Below are 20,916 nucleotides of genomic sequence, written 5' to 3'. Positions count from 1 at the left end.
GACTCTAAATCTCCCGTAGGTGTGAATGGTTGTCTGTCTCTGTTCGTCTCTATGTGTCCTGTGATAAACTGGCGTCCTGTCTAGGGTGGACCCCGCCTCACGCTGTAAACCACATTTGTTGAATGTGAAGACCAAATTTTTTGATGTTCATCTAGAGCTGACGTTTAAACTTCCACTATACATCATGAGAAACATTTTCTATGTTTATATATTGTTTTACATTAACAAAGTATATATGTATGTCGTGATTAGTTGCAATCTTTGTCAAGTTTTAATGGTGAAGGCCTCATGATTGTTTTGGTCACCCTATAGTGAGCCTTGATTATCTGATTACCATCAGATGTGCAAGTAGTGTGTGGCCCAGGCCGATTGAACATCAGTGAATGTTTGTCTGATTTTAAAATGTTGACTGTCGATAAGGCCTGAGGGCTGAAACGTTATTTCTATTAAAGAGAAATGCATATGCAGCCAGAGTGTAATACACTTCTTTTCAACCTTCAAGCAGGTTATTGGAAAATAAAAATACAAAAAGCAGTTAATGAGTAAGCTCTGTTCCTGGGCATTTTTGTTTTTTAGTTCTATTTCTGAATTGTTGGGTTTGTTTAGGGAAACTTTCCAGATGAGACTTTTTTTCCTCCACTAAACATGGAACGCTAATCCTAACCCAATGCTCTGTAAGTGTGACAAGCGTCCTTAGGAAACAAGTAAAAGGGATGTAAAAAACAGAAACACATAGCATACTGAGTCAAAGGTTTGATTTAATCAAATAGCTTAGATGTACACAGGCACATGTGAGAGCCAACTCAAAGGAAAACAAAGTAATTTAACTTCCTTTGTGATGCAGTTTGCACACTATGTTTGAATCAGCCGTCTTTGTACATGGCGTAATTAAATAGCAATTTTTACAAAGGTCCTGGTTCATTATAAGTGCATCTAATAAAAAAAACTTTAAAGTAATGACAAAAGAGACAACATAAAAACAAAACATGAACAAAATCAAAACGGATATAGTCAAAAGTAGCCGTGTGTAAAAAGGCTGAACAATGTGTGTGCACACTGGGGAAGCACACTATACTGTACATGGAAAGTCTATACAAGATGCTCTACTGTCAGATGTTCAACACGTAGATTGTATGATAAAGATTGACGTGAAGCCAATGCAGAAGTTCCTTGGATGTGCATTCTTTCCAGCAGGGGGCGACTCCACTGGTTGCAAAAAGAAGTCTGTTTGTATAGAAGTCAATGGCAAGATGAGCTACTTCTCACTTGAATTTATTACCTAAGTAAATATTTTGAGTCAAGTTTATGGGCTCAATCGCTAGTTTCAAGCAAGCCCCCACCACAGCGATCTGTGCAGAGTCAGTCAGTATTGCATACTGCTCTGATCCATGCTGCAGTGTGATTCTCTCTTTGCTCTCACACCAATCTAATCTTAATGCTCACGTAAGGAGATGCAGATAACTATTTACACGTGGCTAAAAATGTGTTGGGTTACCAAGTGTTGTCTGACACACTTTGAAAGATACTCTGCTGTTTTAATCAGTGTATTCAGTTATTTCCGACTTAATGGGCGAAACAGTATCCCTACATGTATTTTACAGCACTTCCTTGGGTTGTCTTTAAACCCACGGTGTTGAACACACGGCGGTCCTGAGAAACAAAGGGCTTCCTATACCTAAAGCTCATTTCGTGTACTTTTTGTGGACATATTGGTTTTGCTGTGCTCACTGACAGAGACATGTTTCTTTAGCGACGGGAAACGTTTCACCAGCAGCTGCCTGAAATAGTTCTGGAACTTTTTACCAACGAATGTGTAGAAGATGGGACTGATGCAAAAGTACATGTAGGCAATGACACGAGTGACTTCGAGAGCATAACCTATTCTCTCCTGCTCCTCACAGGAACTGGCTTCATTCATCCGCAACAGCATTACAATGTTGAACGGGGTCCAGCATATAAAAAACATCAGGACAATGACGAATATCAACCTGACTGTCTTGAACTTGGTGACTATCCTTGATGACACGACAGTGATAGCGATCCTAACGTAGCAGTAGATAATAACAGCCAGAGGAAAGATCAAGAAAAGGATCAGCTGAAGGTAAAATCCAGATGTTCTCAGCTGCTCCACGTCAATGTAAGTTAATTCACCAGGATAGTCCTGACAGTACGTTGTAGTCTCCATATATTTAAAAGTGGTGTGGAGAATCATCGGCCTGATGCACGCCAGGCCGCTGACCAGCCACACAACGGCACAGGACACTACTGCATAGCTTCGACCTCTCATCCGTGACACACCCAAGGAGTACACAACTGCAAGGTGTCGGTCGAAGGTCAAAAGAGTAAGAAAGAGAACAGAACTGTAGAAGCCCAGATAGTAGATGGTGCCAATAATCTTGCACATGACCTTGCCAAAGATCCAGTAGGAGAGCTGCACATAGACGCCCATGAATGGAAGGCTGCTCATGAAGATCAGGGAGGACACCACCAGGTTCAGTAACAAGATGTTGGTCACAGTGGTCAGCTTCTCAAACCTAGGAGGGGGTCATTTCAACAGTTAGATGGAGAGAAAGTGCGAATGTTTATGGGTCACACAAGCATTTTGACACTGATGTTTCACACTGACTCAAGGTGGTTTCAGTAGTAAACAATATTAATAAAACATTAATCGTACTCTTGTTAAAAGTATCATATGTTATTTTATCCTAAAAACAATGTGTAACCTAATACAAAGACAATCCCTTTCAATCATCATGTATGACCAATTGGAAATGTGTGGTGGTGACATTTCTGGGTGTAGACTTGGCCTATGTGGGTTTTTCAGCCCCCCAGCCAATAACATCTGCCAATCTGTGGTGCCCCTCCTCCTCAGCGTCACATACTGACACACATAGCACAAGACAGTGTGTCTGTCACTAACACACACAAACAGAAGCAATGAAGATCTGCGTCACTTATGATCTGAACCTTCTAGCAGGAGTGCGCGTGTGTTTAATTGCGCTTTAAACATAACTTAAACCGGCAATGATCCTTCCGCAGGTTCACCTACGGAAACCTTGTTCCGATTTTTACTTCCTCTAGATAGGCGTCACGGTGATATGGTGGTAGTCACTGTCACCTCTCAGTAAGAGGGTTGCTGGTTTGAATCTGGGCTTGGGCCCTTCTGTGTAGAGTTTGCATGTGCTCCCTGGGTTTTCCAGCTTCCTCCCAAAGACGTGCACGTGTCAGGTTAATTGATTACTCTAAAATTGCCCGTAGGTGTGAATGGTTGTCTGTCTCTGTTTGTCTCTATGTGCCCTGTGATGGACTGGCATCCTGTCCAGGATGGACCCCGCCTTACGCCCAATGTCAGCTGGGATCGGCTGCAGCCCCCCCACGACCCCGATAGGGACAAGCGGTTGAAGATTGATGGATGGACATAACTTAAATAGTTGACTGCTGTGCGTTTACGAACAGTAGGCGATGCTTGTTACATATTACACCTTTTCATTTTGATTTATAAACCAGCAAATTATCTAGCAATGCTCATGAAAGTAAATTAAACTATACTGTTATACAGATAAACATTTGTGAATGACACGGCATTGTGCAGGGGGGTTTTTTAATCTTCTTGGAACCAATAAGGGACATTTTTCCTATTTGTAGGACTGCTTAAAGGTTAATTTTACCCCCGTGTGAAGCATTATTCTGTTTGTAAAGAAAAATAGTAACGGTAATGACAATAATCTTGTTAAAAGGTGCTCGGTTTCTTTTAGCTAATTCAGCTTTTCCCTATGTCAGATCATTTTGGGGGGTTGGTGGAGGGGTAATGCTGTATTGTGCTGGCTTGAACAGTGCCATCCTACCACTAAGAGTCCCCGAGGGTTTGAATCCTTCACGATTTCTTAAAAAATGTCTTAAGAACCCTGGAGGGTGTTTTAAATGTGGATTTGCATGACATTTTCGTTACTGAGGGATGTTTTTTTTCCATTTTATTTAGCCCTAAGGAATCGAACCATACATAATTCATACTGCAAATTTAAAATCTGAAATGGCAGCCAACAAATGGAAACAGGAAGCAAATATCCCCAGCTCTAGTGCATCGTAACTCTTGTTCTCAATGCATCAACGTAAAATAATATTGATTGAAAATACTTTTAGTCTGGACTGTGGTTGAAAAGAACTGAACTGAAGCAGTGTTGATTTTTGTTAATTAGGTTTTTAAATGTGAAAAATGGAACGAGAACCACCTTTTAATATGTAATTCCTGAGCTATGAATGGTACCATAGAAATTGGTCTTTACTTTGCTTAAGAGCTGTCACCCTGGCATGCAGCTGACATAGCATCTCTTCAACACTCTTTATAATACACTGCATTATAAACACTCTTTGAATCCAGGGCCAGGGAGACTTTGCTGAGCTCATCTCTGACATTGTCGTTTTGTGTTTCCATGACCACCTGAAATACATTTTTGCACACAAAGGTAGAGACCAGAGTGGATAAAGAAGTTTGCAGACAGTGACAGAATGGAGGTATGTATCTCAGGGGGCTGAGAGAGACTTTACCGACTGTCTTCCTCGCTCTCTGGATACAAGAAAAAGAACATATTCCTAGTACGACTTCATCTCTCACTGTCCAAGTGTGTGCCGTCTTTCCAGCTGATGACATCTCCAGGCATGTACACTGGTGCGCCAAATGGTCTAGAACTGAAGCCTGTCATAGCACTGCTCTGTCCATTCTGACGTCCAAATGTCAGAATTGCATAAAGGAAGTGGACTAAAATCTTTAAAATCTCTCTTTAGGACAGTATGGATCAAATCTTCTCTACTGTATATTGATGCAATTTTGGGCACTAATATTTTGTATACCGCATTTATTAAAAGTAAGCAAGTATTAAAAGAGGGTAGTAAAAATATGAATCAAAGTTTGGCTTTGTTGGCATTAAAAATACAGAATCATAACAACACCAGTCCTTTGCCACAGACTTTGATTTCAATTTAACAGCATTTAAAGTAGAATTCAATTGTATAATCCTAAAGATTTTCATTAAATCAAACCCATATTTGACCATTTAATGGTCTGCATATGGTCCGAGTATTTGCATTATTTTCCTCTCACTGTAGTTGTTTTCCTCGCCAGTGGTCCACCATTTTCACGCTGAATTTACATTAATTTGCGCATGATTCAATGGAAATGAAGCAGCATACAATCCAATGTGGCTATCGTTCATTTTATCACTTTGATATAAGCCCCACTGTTCAGTGTTCGATCTCCCACAAAAGTGTAAGAGCTGGTTTAAAGATATAATCCGTTAGATTTTCATCTAGTAAGAGTGAGTTAAAACAATAGTTAATGATCATATGACCCATTAAAAAAAAGCACTTGTTGCCTTTAGCGGAGTGTTTGTGGCAACATTCCCTCTCTAAATGCAAATTCGCCGCCATGTTAATGACACTTCTGATAGCTGTTGGTCTGTCTGTGGTGCTCGTCACTGATGGTTATGCTGCGTTCACTTGTAATCAGAAATCATCAGGTTTGCAGTCAGGGCAGAAGTGTAATAGGAACGTGTCTGTGTGTGTGGATAAATATTAACATGACAATATGGAGGGCTCTGAAAGAACAGGCTCACCTGCACTCAACATCTTACTCCCGCTAGAAAACAAGGCATCAATAATCTTATGATGTAAGACTTTAAGTTACTTTTAAGAAACCAAATATTTCCTACTGCTGCTGTAAATATCCCATTGGCAAAACATAGGCTGGCTTTTATTGTGAAGCATCAACAGGATACACAATGTATTTGTCCTTGAGGTTTGACCACAATCAACAATGTGTCTACAAAACATTGGATATTTTCCATTTGTGGGTCATTTTTATTTTTGCAAAGGAGTAATGTAAGAAGAAGCAAACCACAGTGAGGTAGTGAAATGGCCAAAAATGAACGAATTATTATCTCCTGATTCTTTCACAAGGTCCGTTTATACCAGGTCTGTGGTCGGCCTCCAGGAAATAGCCATATGCATGCACACAAAAGTTTGAATCGTTGGATTTGTCCATGTACCAGAGTCAGTGCTAGTTAGCCTGGGTAGTGGCCATTACTGCTTCTATATGCAGAGTTTAGCTTACTTTTAGTACATAGTGTATTTTGCTGCATTTCTGGTACTTGATTCAACAAACGTGCAAAACTGGTCAATTGTTGTTCATACAGAGGCATCATTACACTCAAATGACCCAGTACTACAGGGTGCTGCTAATTGAAGAGCTGCCCCTCCAACTCCTGTGAGCTCATAGTTTTTCATGAGGTGATGGAAAAAGGCTTTTCATTGACCAACTTCTTTGTTTACTTCTTCTTTCAATTATCTAACGTCACTTTGTGTGGTTGCTCTGTAAACATGTAAAGACCCAGAGAGATTTCTCTCACTGAAGAGCACAAGCAGGCACCACCGGAGATTCAGTATGCCAAATTGACCGAAAAGCCACAGACGAAGGCCAATGGTGCGTGACACACAGCACAATCTAGAGCATTAGAGGCTCACAGACAGCACTATATTAACAGAGAGTCAGCCTGGTGTATAAGGGCCTTCACTCTTCTGTTGTTGATGTATAAAAATAATTTAAGAAGCTTGAAGTTCCCAATTTTTAGGATTACAATGAAGTGCAGCATAACCGGCAGTGATGAGCTCCACCTGGCAGACCAACGGCTACGGATTGAGTATACAGCATCACAAACATGGCGTCCATTTGCATTTAGAGAGGGAACGTCACCACAGACACCCAGATTGGAATAATTGGAAAAGAGGCTCCTACAAGTGCTTTCATTAGTGATGATGATCAATCACTCATCAAAGTGATCACTGGTCATATGATTGAATTGTTTTGACTCACTCTTTGATAGATTGTAACTTAAAGAGAATTAACTAGACGAAGATCTTTCAGATTATATCTTTAACTGACTTTTGCAGTACGTTGTCAGTGTTTTCATTTCGGCTTAGAGTTTGTGTTGGTCCACCTACCGATGGATGATGACCAGGACCAGCCCGTTGCCGAAGAGACTGAAGAGAAACATCAAGTAGAAGAGGATGGATAGCTGAGCTCCCAGATAGTTTACACCTTCCAAACTACACGGTTGGGCCGGTGAGACTTGCTCGTCGCTGGTGTTATCGTAGTCATAATCATATGTTGTAGTTTCAATCATCCTCTCGAATGTCACTGGGACAATCTGTCAAAACCAAAAATGCAACCTCAAACATAACATTCACAGCATGATGCAGTCAGTATGAGTTTGAAATGATCAATCCCTAAGAAAGGCTTTAAGGTGTGCAAGAGCTATTAAATGCTTAATGTGAGCTCCTGTAAGGCATGCAAATAAGCAGAGCTGGAAAACAACCGAGAACCTGGGAGGAGCACAGCAAATAAAAGCAGATGTGTGTGGGAATGAGGATCATGCTGAGCTGATCTGACTTACCGCCCGGCCAGCAGAGAAGCTTCTAATTGTTGTCTGACTCTGAAGGCCAGAGCTGTCTGACTCACAGTGAGTTGAGGTCACTCCATGATAAGTCAGTCAGCGAGGGGAAGGAAGTAACGCAGAAGAGTGTGAGGGAGCGCGTATAAGGGGGAGGGGTTGGCTGATAGCACAGCATACTGTAGCAACACACCCTCTGAATCACAGTCTCCTCCTAAGACTGTACGGTTGAGCCTCTAAAACGGTGCATCTGTTCACATCACATGTTAATGTGACAGTCAAACCGCATGTGACTAACTGTTCATGTTGGACTGGTGCTGAGAGTTGTCACCGCCATGAAGGGGCAAACTACTGCAGAAGACAACAGACAAACTGATCAAGATGGTTTGATAAAGTTAAGACAAGTGGGTGAAAGACAAGTTTGAGACCTTGGGAACCCAGAAAAGTGCTGAAGAGACTCCTGCTAATATTCTATAAGCTTTGCGATGGACCTGGAATACGGCTGTTCAGTCTGGCGTAACACCCTTTCAAAATACGATTTCCGGGTCAAAACGCTCCGTTGAAACCAACAGACACAACGGCCGAACATGTGAATGATTACGATCACCTATAATGTCAGTTAGACACCTTTTTCATCAATTCATGACAATTACGTTGTTTTTTTAAAGCTCAGATCTGTTCAAACAAAGGGGAACACGGCGCTGCGGTGTTGGAGAAATACGTGGATGGACCGACTTGGACCCGGGAATTCATATTTTGAAAGGGCATTAAGTCATGACTTAACAGCCGGATTAGTTACATCTTTTAGTTTGCACTTGTTTAGACCAAAAATAGTGCTTTTAGGGATTGTGGGACAGATAAAATGATTCAATTCTGGATTTTCTCTCACAAAATGCAAATTTTGGCCATGATATACAGGAATTATATAACGGCTAACAACCAATCAGACTGCTTGATTCGAGTAATCTGTTTCATAATTTACAGTATAACGCTGCCAGGGTCCATTTCTGTGCATTGAGTTCTTTGACTATATTTTTCACTTTAACTGAGTAGATGGGCAGGTAGCCTCTGCCATGAGTATGAGTGTCTGTGTGCGTGGCTCAATGTGACAACTATATGTTAAAGCAGTGAGTGGTCTGAAGTCTAGAAAGATGTCATTTACCTTTACCATCCATTGAGTCCATTTACCTTTACCATCCCAACCTCCGCGGAGATACAGGGCTAAAATTCTATTAACTACTGGGATTGTGAACCTCTATCACAGCTAGCATAATCAGCCTTGCTACCACACTTACCTGAACATGGACATGAATCTTCAATAAATATAATAGAGAATTGTTTTGAATTGTGCCATGAATTACTCATATGATGTTTGTCAGTTGAAAAGAGATTTAGCAAGTCTGAGCGAGGTATAACCACAGGATAGTCGTGTTGCGCAGCACAAACACTAATGCCGGTAATTTTACTGAGAGACGAATCTGCCTTGACCTCTCTGGTATAGCGACACCTTTCAGTAATGCAGGATGAACACAACACTAAGTGTGCAGGAGCTGCCGATGACTCAGCTTGTGTTGAAATATTACTTTCTGGTGAACTATGTCATATGTGCCTCAGCAGTGAAGTGAAGCTCCACAATGATCCGAGGGGAATGTAGTGTATAGTTTGTGTACAGAGCCTATGATTTTTTGTCAAAACAGCAATGCAACAGTAATGATTTTCCCCTACTGAGGGGACAATGTTGTTTAGAAGCAAAGAAGATTAAACGTGAATGACTCCCCAGTGAGCGTTATTAGCATTCAGTTCAACATTCAGGTTGTCTGCGAACACACCGATGCCACTGCTCACATGCGTTTGAGTGTGTGTAGCAGGTTCAGTGAGTTCAGATGCATGAACTGAGCTGATGGCAGGATGCACATTAAATGTTTAACGGTCTTAAACAAAGGGGAAAAGAGATCAATGTTCACTCACTAAAGCCCACTCAGAAATATGTCTGGGGATTCGGACAAACAACCCTTCTCCTCCAATCTTCACCTCAGCTCATGATCAACATCAGCTTTCACATGATGCAATTGCTCAAAGTGTGTTCATACCTTGCTGCTACCGACTACTGAAAAGTACAGAAGGTGAAAGCAGCCCAGAAAGAGAGATTTACAAGAAAAGGCGTGTGTTATTCTATATTTTTCATATCAATAAATACCAAAATACATGTGTAAAGGGATTTTTTCTCTGTCGCTAGGACGGATATCCGTCAGTTGGATTCCAGAGAGGCCGTTTATGATATCAGTGTAACTAAAAATAGAGTTTTGGAGAGATATAATCCATAAGATGTTAATCTAGTTAACTGTGTGTGTGGGGATTTTTAAACAGGAAGTGTTAATTATGGTCACAAAATAATTTAAGTGTTGTTATGTGTACATCTAGAAGTTAAATAAAAGTGATTAAGCATGCTTTCACATTATTATCAATCAAGCAAAGATGGCGTAATTAAAGGATGCTGCAGATAAGCGCCAGTGCAGTCAGATGAGAGAGGGTCAGCCCACCAGGAGGTGAAGCTACAGCAGGGAGGGTTCTTCCTACAGGAGCTGGTGGATCATTGGAGGAACCGTGTGCCCAGGGGGCGGAGGATTCAACTTTGTCAGGGAGTGATGGAACCAGGAACCAGGAACTGCTTCAGCAACATTTTGAACCAATCACAACAACCCAATGAACTTTATTGCACTATAAATTCTTTACGAAGTGTAGGAATTTTACACAATACTTTTCAGAATTTCACACAAATCAAAAGGACCTAGCACAGTATATATTGCGTAATTCAAATTCTACAGGAGGCTTCCTGGAGTCAGCAGAGTCGTTGGTAGTTTAGTGCGCCAGCAGGCATTTATTAGCAGGATGACATCGGATAATAACAGACGTCTGGAGAAATGTTCTATTCTCTATCTAGAGTAACTGTGAGCACACAGTACCCGTGATCAGAGGCAAGAAGTTCTGATATCTATTCTAACTACTCCAGCATATAAACTTGTTACAAAGGCGTGGTTATGTGTCTGCTTGTGCGTGCATATGTGTCTGCTTGTGCGTGCATATGTGTATTTCAGAAGTAGCAGTTGCTCCAGCCTCCATCTTCCTCCCTGTGCGTAGGAGTAGCCTCTGTAGAGCAGGAGTCTTCTTCTTTATCTGTGAAGAAAGCACAACACGTACAGCAATTTCCCTAATCTCAACTAACTTTGCCAGGTGCATATTTGCAACATGGCTAGTTCATTGTCTTTGTGACCTTGACCGACTTACTGTTCCTGTGCTTTTGGAGAAAGCAGAAAAAGATTGAGTCAAAAGTTTGTGTGCTTTTGGAAACAGAAAAGTTTGAGCTTGGACTAATAATCACTGTCACACTTTAAATGATCATACCTAATAATCACACTTATCACATTCTTATTAATCATTACTAATAAACTTGCTAACATATGATTATTAATTCTTCAATCATTGATTATCACACTCTTATTAATCATTACTAATACACACACTAACACGTGATTATTAATTGAATTATTACTAATACACACACTAACACATTGATTTTTAATTCTTCAGAAGGAGGGGCTCGGTGCTCTTTCTTTCTCTTTGGTCACAGCAAAAGCTTGGCTGAAAGTCAAGATGTCGGCTTCTGACCCCAGAGAGAGTCCTTGGCCAAGCTGAAAAGTCTTTGCTGTTGTTTTTTAAATAAGCTTTTTAAACTTTAAGAAGAACTCTGACTTTCCTTGAAAATAACACGACGTGCGTTTAGTTCCTATCTATTGAAGAGTGAGTTGAAACAATGGTGATTGATCATATGACCCACTAATGGAAGGACTTGTTGCCTCTGTGCCGAGTATTCCAGTTCAGTGTCTAAGGAGACGTTCTCTCCCCATATTCACATGCGCCGCCATGTTAGTGACGCTTCTCACAGCGGTTTGTCTGGTGGTGGAGCTCGTCACTGCCGCTTATGCTGCGTTCACTTGTAATCGGATATCGAGAACTTCCAACTTCTGAGACAGGCTTGCAGTAAGGGCAGAAGTGTAACAGGAACGTGTGTGGATTTAAGAGGGTAACATTTGGGGGGCGGACTGGAAGTAGGGCGGTGAATGTGGGTCAGTAAAGTTTACAAAATGGCAAAAAATAAATATACAACAGACAAAGCGACCATGAACGTGACCAGATGGAGGGCTCTTACCACCACAGAGGCTGCTAGAAACAAGGTTTCTAGGACAAACCCAGGACAAAACCCAGAACCAGCTTCCTAGCATGTAATCTATATCTTATATCAGTAGGTGGCAGTTCACTAGAGACTATTGTGAGTGGGTACGGGTGCCGGTCTAGCTCATCAAATGACTGCTGAAAAGTGACAGTGTGTTTACTCACTGCCCTTTACAACTTCTCCAGGTTAGTAATAATTGAAAACATATCTGAAACAACTTACGCAGGAACGTTTCACAACTGTATAATTGGTTTTACGGTTGCAGTTTGCTAAATGATGATAGGAAATGTGATGATGAATTTGCCGTCTAATCTTCTGAGTTGTTTAATTGTCAACCTTTAAACCAGCCCACACAGATCACGCTAAATGGGGCGGAGGAGGAGTCAGTTTTTAAGGTGTGAACGTTCAGCAGGTTTTATCAGCACAGGTCTTTTCGGTTTGAGAGCACAGAACCTCATGGTGTATAATATACTGACAGGATCAAAGAGGACGTAACAAAGCCAGCGTGTTGGTTTATACAACATATTCTTGATCAATAATTAACCAAAGGGTAGATTTGTATAAACGCTCCCTTTGAATAAAGCTATAGCTTATGATTTACCCAAAAACTGTACTGACTGGGATATTATTTCTTGACTTACTTTTTCTGTTGCTATATTGAGGTCGCGGGTACAAGCGGCCCAAATGTGTTTCCTCAGGAGGGGGTCTGGAGTCTCCCTTAGAGAGAGGGGGAGAAGTTCAGCCATCCGTGAGGAACTCGTAGTAGAGCCGCTGCTACTTTGCGTTGAAAGGAGCCAGTTGAGGTGGTTCAGGATCATCTGGTAAGGATGAACCCTGGGCGCCTCCCTAGGGAGGTGTTCCAGGCACGTCCAGCTGGGAGGAGGCCTCGGGGAAGACCCAGGACCAGGTGGAGAGATTAGATCTCCACACTGGCCTGGGAACGCCTCGGGATCCCCCAGTTAGAGCTGGTTAATGTGGCCCGGGAAAGGGAAGTTTGGGGTCCCCTGCTAAAGCTGCTGCCCCCGCGACCCGACCCCGGATAAGCGGATGAAGATGAGATGAGATGAGATGAGACCTTTACTGTATCATCTTTAAAAGAAAATTGGTAGATGGACGTGTTGAAGCTTATGGCTGGTGTGTTTTGTACAGGGAAAAAAAATATCTTTCTCTGTAAAATGTTTTATTTGTTACCAACAATCAATAAAATGACCTTCTGAAAGAAAGCAGTCAGTGAAAAATCAGTTACATAATTAAAGTTTATTTTATTATAAAATCATTTTACAACCAAACTAAAAATACAATGTATTCGCAAAAAAAGAAAAATGTATGTAAAAATAATCAAAAATACCGCTGTAAACATTGGATTTCTTTCAGCATTTACAAATATTAGAATATTATGTTAACTTTGAAAAGGTTATAATGCATTTTTTGGAACATCTTACAAATATAGATGATAGACAGCATTATGCAAATGTGTGTTTTCAGTATTTTTTGTTTGTTTGTTTAACCTTTCTCATCTTAAATAATAAAATTAATGACAGTAAAACTCGACTCAAAATGCTAAAGGTGACCAAATTAATCATGTCACCATCTGCAGTGGAAAAATATGCTTTTGCACACCTTTCACACAAGATGGTTACTGATGGGCTGACACCTTTTCCCGGAGGTTTCAGTTCTCAGCAATGACACTCAATGAAATACCAACGATCCTGTTAAAACCAACCGCAGCCACACTTTCCAGACTCCCTCACAGCGTTAAATGTGAGGCAGTACTCCGCGGAACAAAAATTGGAGCTTTCTCAGCAGCAGAAGCAGAAGTTGCATGACATTGATATAATGCCGCAAATAGCCCAAGGTAGCAGGCTGGAGTGGGTAGATGGGTGTACGAAACATGTCATTTCAACACTGCAGACCTTGTTCTGTCATGTGTTGTTAGTTTTGGGCTTGTAAAACACTTGGTTAAAGGGGTACTCCAGCATTTAAGTCTTCTATTTCCATAAAGTTGAGCAACTGACAACAGGCAGATTAAAAATAGAGTGGTCAAAATTGAAGCAGCCATACTATCCTGACTTTAAATATTATTTTATGGGTCAAGCTTAAAAATGCAGGATCTTACATTTCCCATAATTAACCAAAACACATCTTTCATTAGACCCTCGCTACTTAGTAAACTCCCACGTCTATGAAGCACCACTACCCTGGTTTTTTAGACATCTTTTCTGATCAATTCTGATACTCAAAGGGGAGTCAGAGCTGGGTCTGTCCGACGTCCCTAGGAAGGTTTTCATTGCCACCGAACTCACCGGAGGAATCGTTGGGTCTGTGTAAATCATAAATAAGTCATAGAGTGTGGTCTATACCTACTCCGTAAAGTGTTCTGAGATAACTTCAGTTAGGATTTGGCACTGTAAATAAAATTGAATTGAATTGAATATGGTGATAGTACGGGTCAAGCCCCAGCTTCGTTCAACATTTCCCATCATGCATTTAATAACAGTATCTTTACCCTGAATGCATTAGACTTTTAGTGTTTAATACCAGGCCCAGATAACCCTGATGACATCATTGGGGTGATAAAACATTGATAAGCGCCCTCTATAACCACATAGACATTATACATCTGATTTCACAGACTAGTACTCCTTATGGAAAGTAAATTGGACTAAATGTGTAAAATCTGGGGATGAATCCTAAATTAGTTGAATGTGAACATATTAATATACAGTATATATAGTCTTAGGGGACTGACATGAAATGCATGCTCCTCTGCTGATGAACCCTTTCCATGACGTTTTCTCTGGCACCTTTTTTGAGGATGAACCTTTATTATCTGAATGACCCCAGTGCCTTTATGTTGGTATCTCGGGCACATTTATACCCCTGGAACGTTTCGACAAACTCCCAAAATAACTGTTTCAACTAGTCAGTACTGTCAGATGTGATAAACAAAGCAGCCTCTGTGCACTGCCGGCTAAAGCTTTAGCCTTTTAATTTTCCCTGTTAAAACACTTTAAATTTAAGCAACATATTGGTTGTAAATTAAGAAACGGAAAAGCTGTAAGCGAATGGCATAATGTGGCAACATACAGCAAATCTGTGTAATATCTTCACAAAGTAAAATCATATTTTCATCAAACAAACAAAGAAGCGCTGCAAAAACAACAATAGTAATAAACAGTAGGATAAAATCGTTCCTCTTCCAGCGGGACAGGTGGCCTGATGCACGCGGGAAGTCTTCCAACTTTTTAAAGACTTGAATGACTTTGTACAACACAGCAGTGATACTTTGAAACCTGCAAAGCTTAGTTTAACGAGTCCAAATGTACAGTTAGAGAGCAAAAAGCAACAGCCTGGAGAGGGCACGCATGCATGACGCCTGAACCCTCGGGCGCGGTGCGAACCCGTTTGTTACTCCGCAAGAAAGGATTCCAAATTGTTTTACTTGTTTGTCTTATCAGCCCTTACCATACAGGCGATGTTAAGTCTCTATCCTTGGGAAACTGGGACATGAGCAATGAAACAACAAACACTTTCTGTAAATGGGGACGGGATAAAAACAGTCTTCTGAATTGGTGTCATTAAAAAAAACATGTCTTGTACTGCTCAGTGCAAACACATTGTTCCACTGCTTATTCCTGTTGTCGAGCTCATTGCTGCTCTTTTATTTGGCTCCATAGACATGATGTGTCACTTCTCCACGCCGCTTATCTGAATAACTTTTGCAGAGTGAAGTGACTTTAGATGGAGGACGTAGTTTTAATTATTCAAGCAGCAAACACATGGCAACAAAAAAATGCCAACACATGGTCTGCAGGAGTCCTTTAAAAGCAGTGACACATAATAGCAAAAATCCATCCATCCATCCAGTCACATTGTGGGCCTGCTGTATAACTTCACAAAATGAACCATAGTCAGACAAAGAGAGGGTCCAACAGAAAAACACTGAAGAACAAGTGGGGAGAAGCAGCTGCTGAACTCAATGAACAAGATACGTTGAAGAAATCTACAATTAGAGCATGGAACTCCAATCTCAATGTTAAATTTACATTTTTCAATATTTCGTATTGACTATCTGTTCAGTATGGCTTTCCCTAAAAGTGGCTTTCTTATTATTACAAATGATTAACCATGAATTATCAAATAAAGCCTGTATTAATTAATGGAAGAGTCTCAAGCAAGTAATACCCATGGCCACCACACTCACAACTCTGGGTTTCTATTTTAAAGGCAAATATTCTTTCATTCACTTTTTATTTCCAGTCGCTTCATTTCTGGCTTTTGTTTTCTGAGAGTGGTAAGGTTACCGTGAAAAAAACTCAACACTTCCTGCAGACGTTTCAAAGTAAAAGCCTACCAGAAAACGGGGTGGATTATTCCCTTTTGAGTCGCTTTTTGAGGTGTGAAGTGTTGAGGTTCATTGGCAGTAACTGAACAGCATAATCATAATAATTGATGCATAAAAGTATTTTTGTTTGTTGAGCAGCAAAGTGGTGATTATGGCGTGACTGTTGTACCGATGGTCTTAATGCTGTGGAATTAAATTACACTGAATTCAGTAGAAGTGGATAAAACTTTGAGTTTGGGCAAATTAAAATTGAAGCATATTAATAGACAGAGAGGCTTCTTTCTTGAGCTGGGCATAAACTGTACGATCTGAGCCCGTTCCGCCAAAATGTTTGAGCCGCACAGCTCATTTTAGAGTTGAACTGAATTTCAGCTTCCCCAGGCGTCGTTTGTCGTGCATTGTACGGGGTGGAAGGATCTAGACCCGACCAACTGCTCCCAACCAGCCATTGGATATTCAGAATTTTTTTAGTAGGCCGTCGTCAGTTTCTAGCGCAGTTGAAGGAGAGCTACGGGTCTATTCTGACTTTTTCTCTCACTGCACCTACGCAAAATGGCAAACAGAGTGTATGAAAGTCCCATGGCGACATGATTGTGAGAAGGACAGGAAGTAAAGTTGCTGAAACCACTGTGTGTGTGTGTGTGTGTGTGTCTCGCGTCTCTTATGATAGGGAGAATTTCATTTTCCCTAGACGGTTTGTGTTAATGTTCCATCCTTCTGTAGTACAGTGAACAGCTCTTAATTACAGGACTTCTGTTAGATTACTTCTGTGTCAGTAAGTCTGCCCTGAAAACTCTCTGGAGCCTGCCAAGGCCACGATTCCCTTGGCACAGCTGCCGGCTGCAAGATACAGCTGTAGGGTTAAACGATAACACTCACTTCCTTAAAGTCTTGTTTGTGCATTATAGCCAATGAGATGTAAGCATATCTCCGTTCGCTGGCTCGGTCCACCTTCTAGTGTAAGAATCTGATCTTTGCTGTTTGAGCTTTGGACTTGAAGTGGCTTTAAGCACTTCTTTATGTTGACGACTCTGGCATTTTGTCTTCTGTTCTGGCATCACAGTAAAATCCTCCCTAACATGTCAGATGTTTTCGGTACAGTATCGTATCATGTTACAGAGGTCAGAGGTGAACTGTGAACCCTTGGTATAATGTTACAGATCTCCACTAGCAAACAAACCTCTACCTGCCTCAGAGCTTTCAAACAAATCTCTATTGACAATTGTCAATGGTCCACATGTTTGGACGGTTCGTTTATTTTCTATTTCACGCCCAGGTCGTGGCTTAATGATCGGACCGCACAGCCCGAAAATCATGAGCGCTAGCTTAACATCGTTTAGATTTAATCGTACATTATCAGGTCCAAAACCGTCCAGAGTATGCCCAAAGGAGAAGTTAGAAATAAAGGTCTGTCAATAATATAAGCCTGCATAAAATCCTACATTGAGGTAAAGACCACTATTTGAGAACCCACTGTAATCCACACACGTATACAGGCAATGCAAAATAAATCTATATATTATTGGCAAACAAAAACACAAATGTGATACGTTAAAAATAGACAGTGACAGGATTCTTACAACCTCATGTGTCACAGTGATGGATTAGCCGAACCCCCTGGTGCTCCATATACAATAGGTGATAGAATATGTTTTTCCATCAGAGGGGATTACATGTAGGATGCACTAGGAGCAGACTGACAGTTAAATAATGCACTGCAAACTGACAGTGTTGTGGTTGGATTGATTTCAACCTTGAGTTTTCTCATTTATTCGTGAATGTTTTGACCAAACCGCCTAACTGTTAGCTAACCTTTCACACGATGATGATAATGATGGGAAAATGGTGTGTCCCATTCTTTTCATTGTGACATATCTCCATTCATTATCAAGGAGTGTATTATACTTTTCCACATCATTTATAGACACAATCATCTCTCTGACAGCTCCGCTCTGACGGCAGGGATAATCTCACAGGTTGATATGAACCTCACCCGGCAAACCACAGATTTCAAGCAAAGCATAAACACAGCTAAGTCTTATCCACTAAAGTCTGAATTGAATTGAATTCTGTAAATAAGATGCAGTTTGCTTAATACGACTCATAGACTGGAATAACTTCGTAATTATTAATTAATTAAAGGAGACTTGAGTTCTCACATCTTGCTTTGCCACCTTAGACCACATAGGGAAGCCCAATGTCTGTTAAGGCTTTTAAACATGCATTAAGACCTCTTGTTTTAATTATTAAAATGATTTAATATCATGCAAATTTGTGTAGCAGACGCAGGTGCGGTTTCCATTTGTACCGCAAATAGTATTGAGCAACCACGCAGAGTTGTTCTGATACCAGTATCAGTGTTGGTCATGCCTCAAAAATGCTGGTCTCTATATTGGCAATTCTAATTATTAATTACTACGTTATTAAGCCCAGAAAGAAATCTACTTTAAAGTAGTTTATTTATGTTCTTTTCCAGATATGATTGACTGTCAAACGAGATATCAACAGAAAGTTCTGTGGTATTTGTTTATGTTTTTTATAAAGGGTTTAACCTGAGCCAGGCCATACAGCAATGATAGCAACCATATCACATCCATAATAACAAAATAAATAATAATATATATATTTATCGGTATCGGATCAATACTTGGCATCGGCTGATACGGAAGTTTGGATATCAGAATCGGTATCAGGACATCTCTACAGTCATGTTTAAGCATTGGTCGCATGCAGAGAAACGGTCCTTGAGGCAGAACGCTTTGGCCGAAATGCAATCTGGGAACCCAACGGTTATTGTCTGATGATTGTTTAGCATTTCATTAGCTTTTCGTTATAATTTATCGCCATTTATATGCAGGAAATTGTCTCTTTACTCCAACTCCATTCAGCCTCAAGTTGCTAATCGCACCGTAAACAATTAGCGCCGCTTGGATGAGGAACTCTTGGTCTGGATTTTTGCTGGCTACACCGGAAAGCCTGAAATATTGGACTTTGCCCCCTGAGGCTAAATTGCACTTAGACCGATAACCAAAGGGTTCTGGGATTGGCCCGTGAGGACAGTGTCTCTTTACAAAAGCCTTCAGTAACATTGACTTAAACATAGAGAAACTCAGGTAAAAGAGGAGGTAGCATTTTTTCTTTCCATGTCATTTCAAATTCTAGTTGTATTGCTATTTACACAAAAACCAACATAACTCAGTTACATTTTCCATTTTGGTGCTCACCTTGGGATTTGACCTCACTATTTAAACCTGCTGTTCCAACTTTGAAAGTGTTAAGAGTAGCCATGTAAGCCTCAGTGCCCTGCATATTTCACTTTATCTCAACTAACGGGGTTATTTCTGCCTCCACTGCAGCTGTTCTCCACACACACTCTGTCATAAAGGACTCAAGAGTCACACACATTTCTTTCAGTTTTTACAGTAAATCGCTTCCTTGAACCACTTGGGTGTGTTCAAAAGCAGCCTCCTCCAAGCTGCTGTGTCATCAGACGTTGGGTCCTTTGCTGTAATGTTCCCTGAGGTTGTAGGTCTGATAACACATGGAAACATCACAAATCCCTGGAAGCCCTGTGCTGCCCCGTTTACCGGGATCTCCTGGTGGTCCCGGTTTTCCAGGAATGCCCTGGTTTCCTGGGTGGCCAATTCCATCGAAGCCACGAGGACCCTGAATCCCTGCGAAATCAGATAAAGCACAACTGTTACTGGTATTTTTTTTATCATTTATGACGAGAAAGTTCCATTAATTTTGATCATTCATATTCTATTAACTAAAAATAGCACTTGCTGGATCATAAATTACATCTGCTCATGAATTCATAAGCTATTATAGCTACCAGAGAAATACAGCACTCACTGTCTCTCCTGCCGTATCTCCCGCCCCACCTAGCAAGCTGTCACTAAAAGGCCTCATTGAAAATTAAGTACAAACAGGGTCCACCCACATATTTATTAAAAATGTAACACTACAAGCAGCCTTGATGCACTTTTGTTAAAAATTGCAAAGATATGAAGGGCCAGATGTCAGAACACTGAGGTACGGTTGCTGAAATAGCTTAATGGGAGAGAGCATTTTAGAAAGCAGCTTGATGGATGGGCTTTTCAAATACCTGGCTGTCCAGGTGGTCCTGGAGGTCCAGTGTAGCCTTCTCCTTTGCTGCCTTTGAGCCCTCTTGGTCCCATGTCACCTGGGGACACAGTATGTCTGCTTTTAAAACAAAAATACCATCAGAGCTTCTATAAATGTGCTGTCGGGTTGAGATAAAGCTCCTGAGTCCAGGCCTGTGCTGTGGAAGAGTACAAAGCATCTCACCACAAGGTGACACTACAGCAATTTATATAATTATTGTTTATTCATATAATTCTGATCTCTCTTTTTTTTATTTAACCAAATTAAGCAAATTAAGCACTTATTTGAAGTTTTGCATCCATTACAGCACATCAACCAAATGATTTTAAAAAAGAAAAAAAAAATGAATTTAATAGGTTTTAATCAACAGCATTATTCAAATCATTAATATCAAACTTCAATTTAGGGGATTTTTCTTTCTTTCTGGGACCAACATTTTGTGCAGAACATGACGCCCGTCCACACGTAGGCGCATTTTCCTGTAACCGCACATCTTTAGTACCATCCACACACAGCCGGAGTTATTGGAGCCAGAAAACTGGATCTTTAGAAACCGGGTCCCAGAGTGGGAAGATTTGAAAACGTCCCCCATGGCGTTGTCATCTTGACGGCGAAACTGCATGAAGATTGTTAAACCATGCCGTCAAAGATTCAGCAGCCATGCAATCAGCTCTGTCAGGCTGTACTTGGGCACAGTGGTGCTTTGAGCTCAATGCTAATGTGCTAATGCAAATCTGTTAAAGGTTTGAATTAAAATAATCTTACGGTAT

The 20,916-nt window shown here is 40.8% G+C and overlaps 2 protein-coding genes across 2 annotated transcripts in view; both read right to left on the bottom strand.

The window, feature by feature from the left end:
- Window positions 1-1,416: 1,416 nt before the first annotated feature.
- On the bottom strand, window positions 1,417-7,496 carry LOC310963144 (C-C chemokine receptor type 3-like). The gene is made up of 3 exons (XM_083935826.1): window positions 7,446-7,496; window positions 6,994-7,199; window positions 1,417-2,534 (listed from the first exon to the last, which is right to left on the bottom strand). Exons 2-3 carry the CDS (start codon window positions 7,173-7,175, stop codon window positions 1,676-1,678), a joined length of 1,041 nt encoding a protein of 346 aa, XP_083791952.1. The 5' UTR covers window positions 7,176-7,199; window positions 7,446-7,496; the 3' UTR covers window positions 1,417-1,675.
- An 11,046-nt stretch (window positions 7,497-18,542) lies between these two features.
- LOC310963498 (uncharacterized protein) overlaps window positions 18,543-20,916 on the bottom strand; it is a 64,065-nt gene continuing 61,691 nt past the window's right edge. Inside the window, exons 30-31 of the mRNA XM_083936359.1 lie at window positions 20,127-20,204; window positions 18,543-19,692 (exon numbers count right to left, since the gene is read on the bottom strand). Coding sequence (XP_083792485.1) covers window positions 19,505-19,692; window positions 20,127-20,204 — 266 coding nt within the window. The 3' untranslated portion in view covers window positions 18,543-19,504. The remainder of the gene's footprint in view (window positions 19,693-20,126; window positions 20,205-20,916) is intronic.

Source organism: Echiichthys vipera, assembly GCF_963691815.1.
Source record: "Echiichthys vipera genome assembly, chromosome: 21".
NCBI classification, from domain to species: domain Eukaryota; kingdom Metazoa; phylum Chordata; class Actinopteri; order Perciformes; family Trachinidae; genus Echiichthys; species Echiichthys vipera.
This window is presented reverse-complemented; position numbering and strand designations above follow the sequence as displayed.

Excerpts from the sequence above, each read along its gene's own strand:
- LOC310963144 (XM_083935826.1), bottom strand. The coding sequence starts at position 7,175 with ATGATTGAAACTACAACATATGATTATGACTACGATAACACCAGCGAC. Across the intron at positions 2,535-6,993 it reads GTCCTGGTCATCATCCATCG|GTTTGAGAAGCTGACCACTG; the intron begins GTAGGTGGACCA and ends ACCCCCTCCTAG.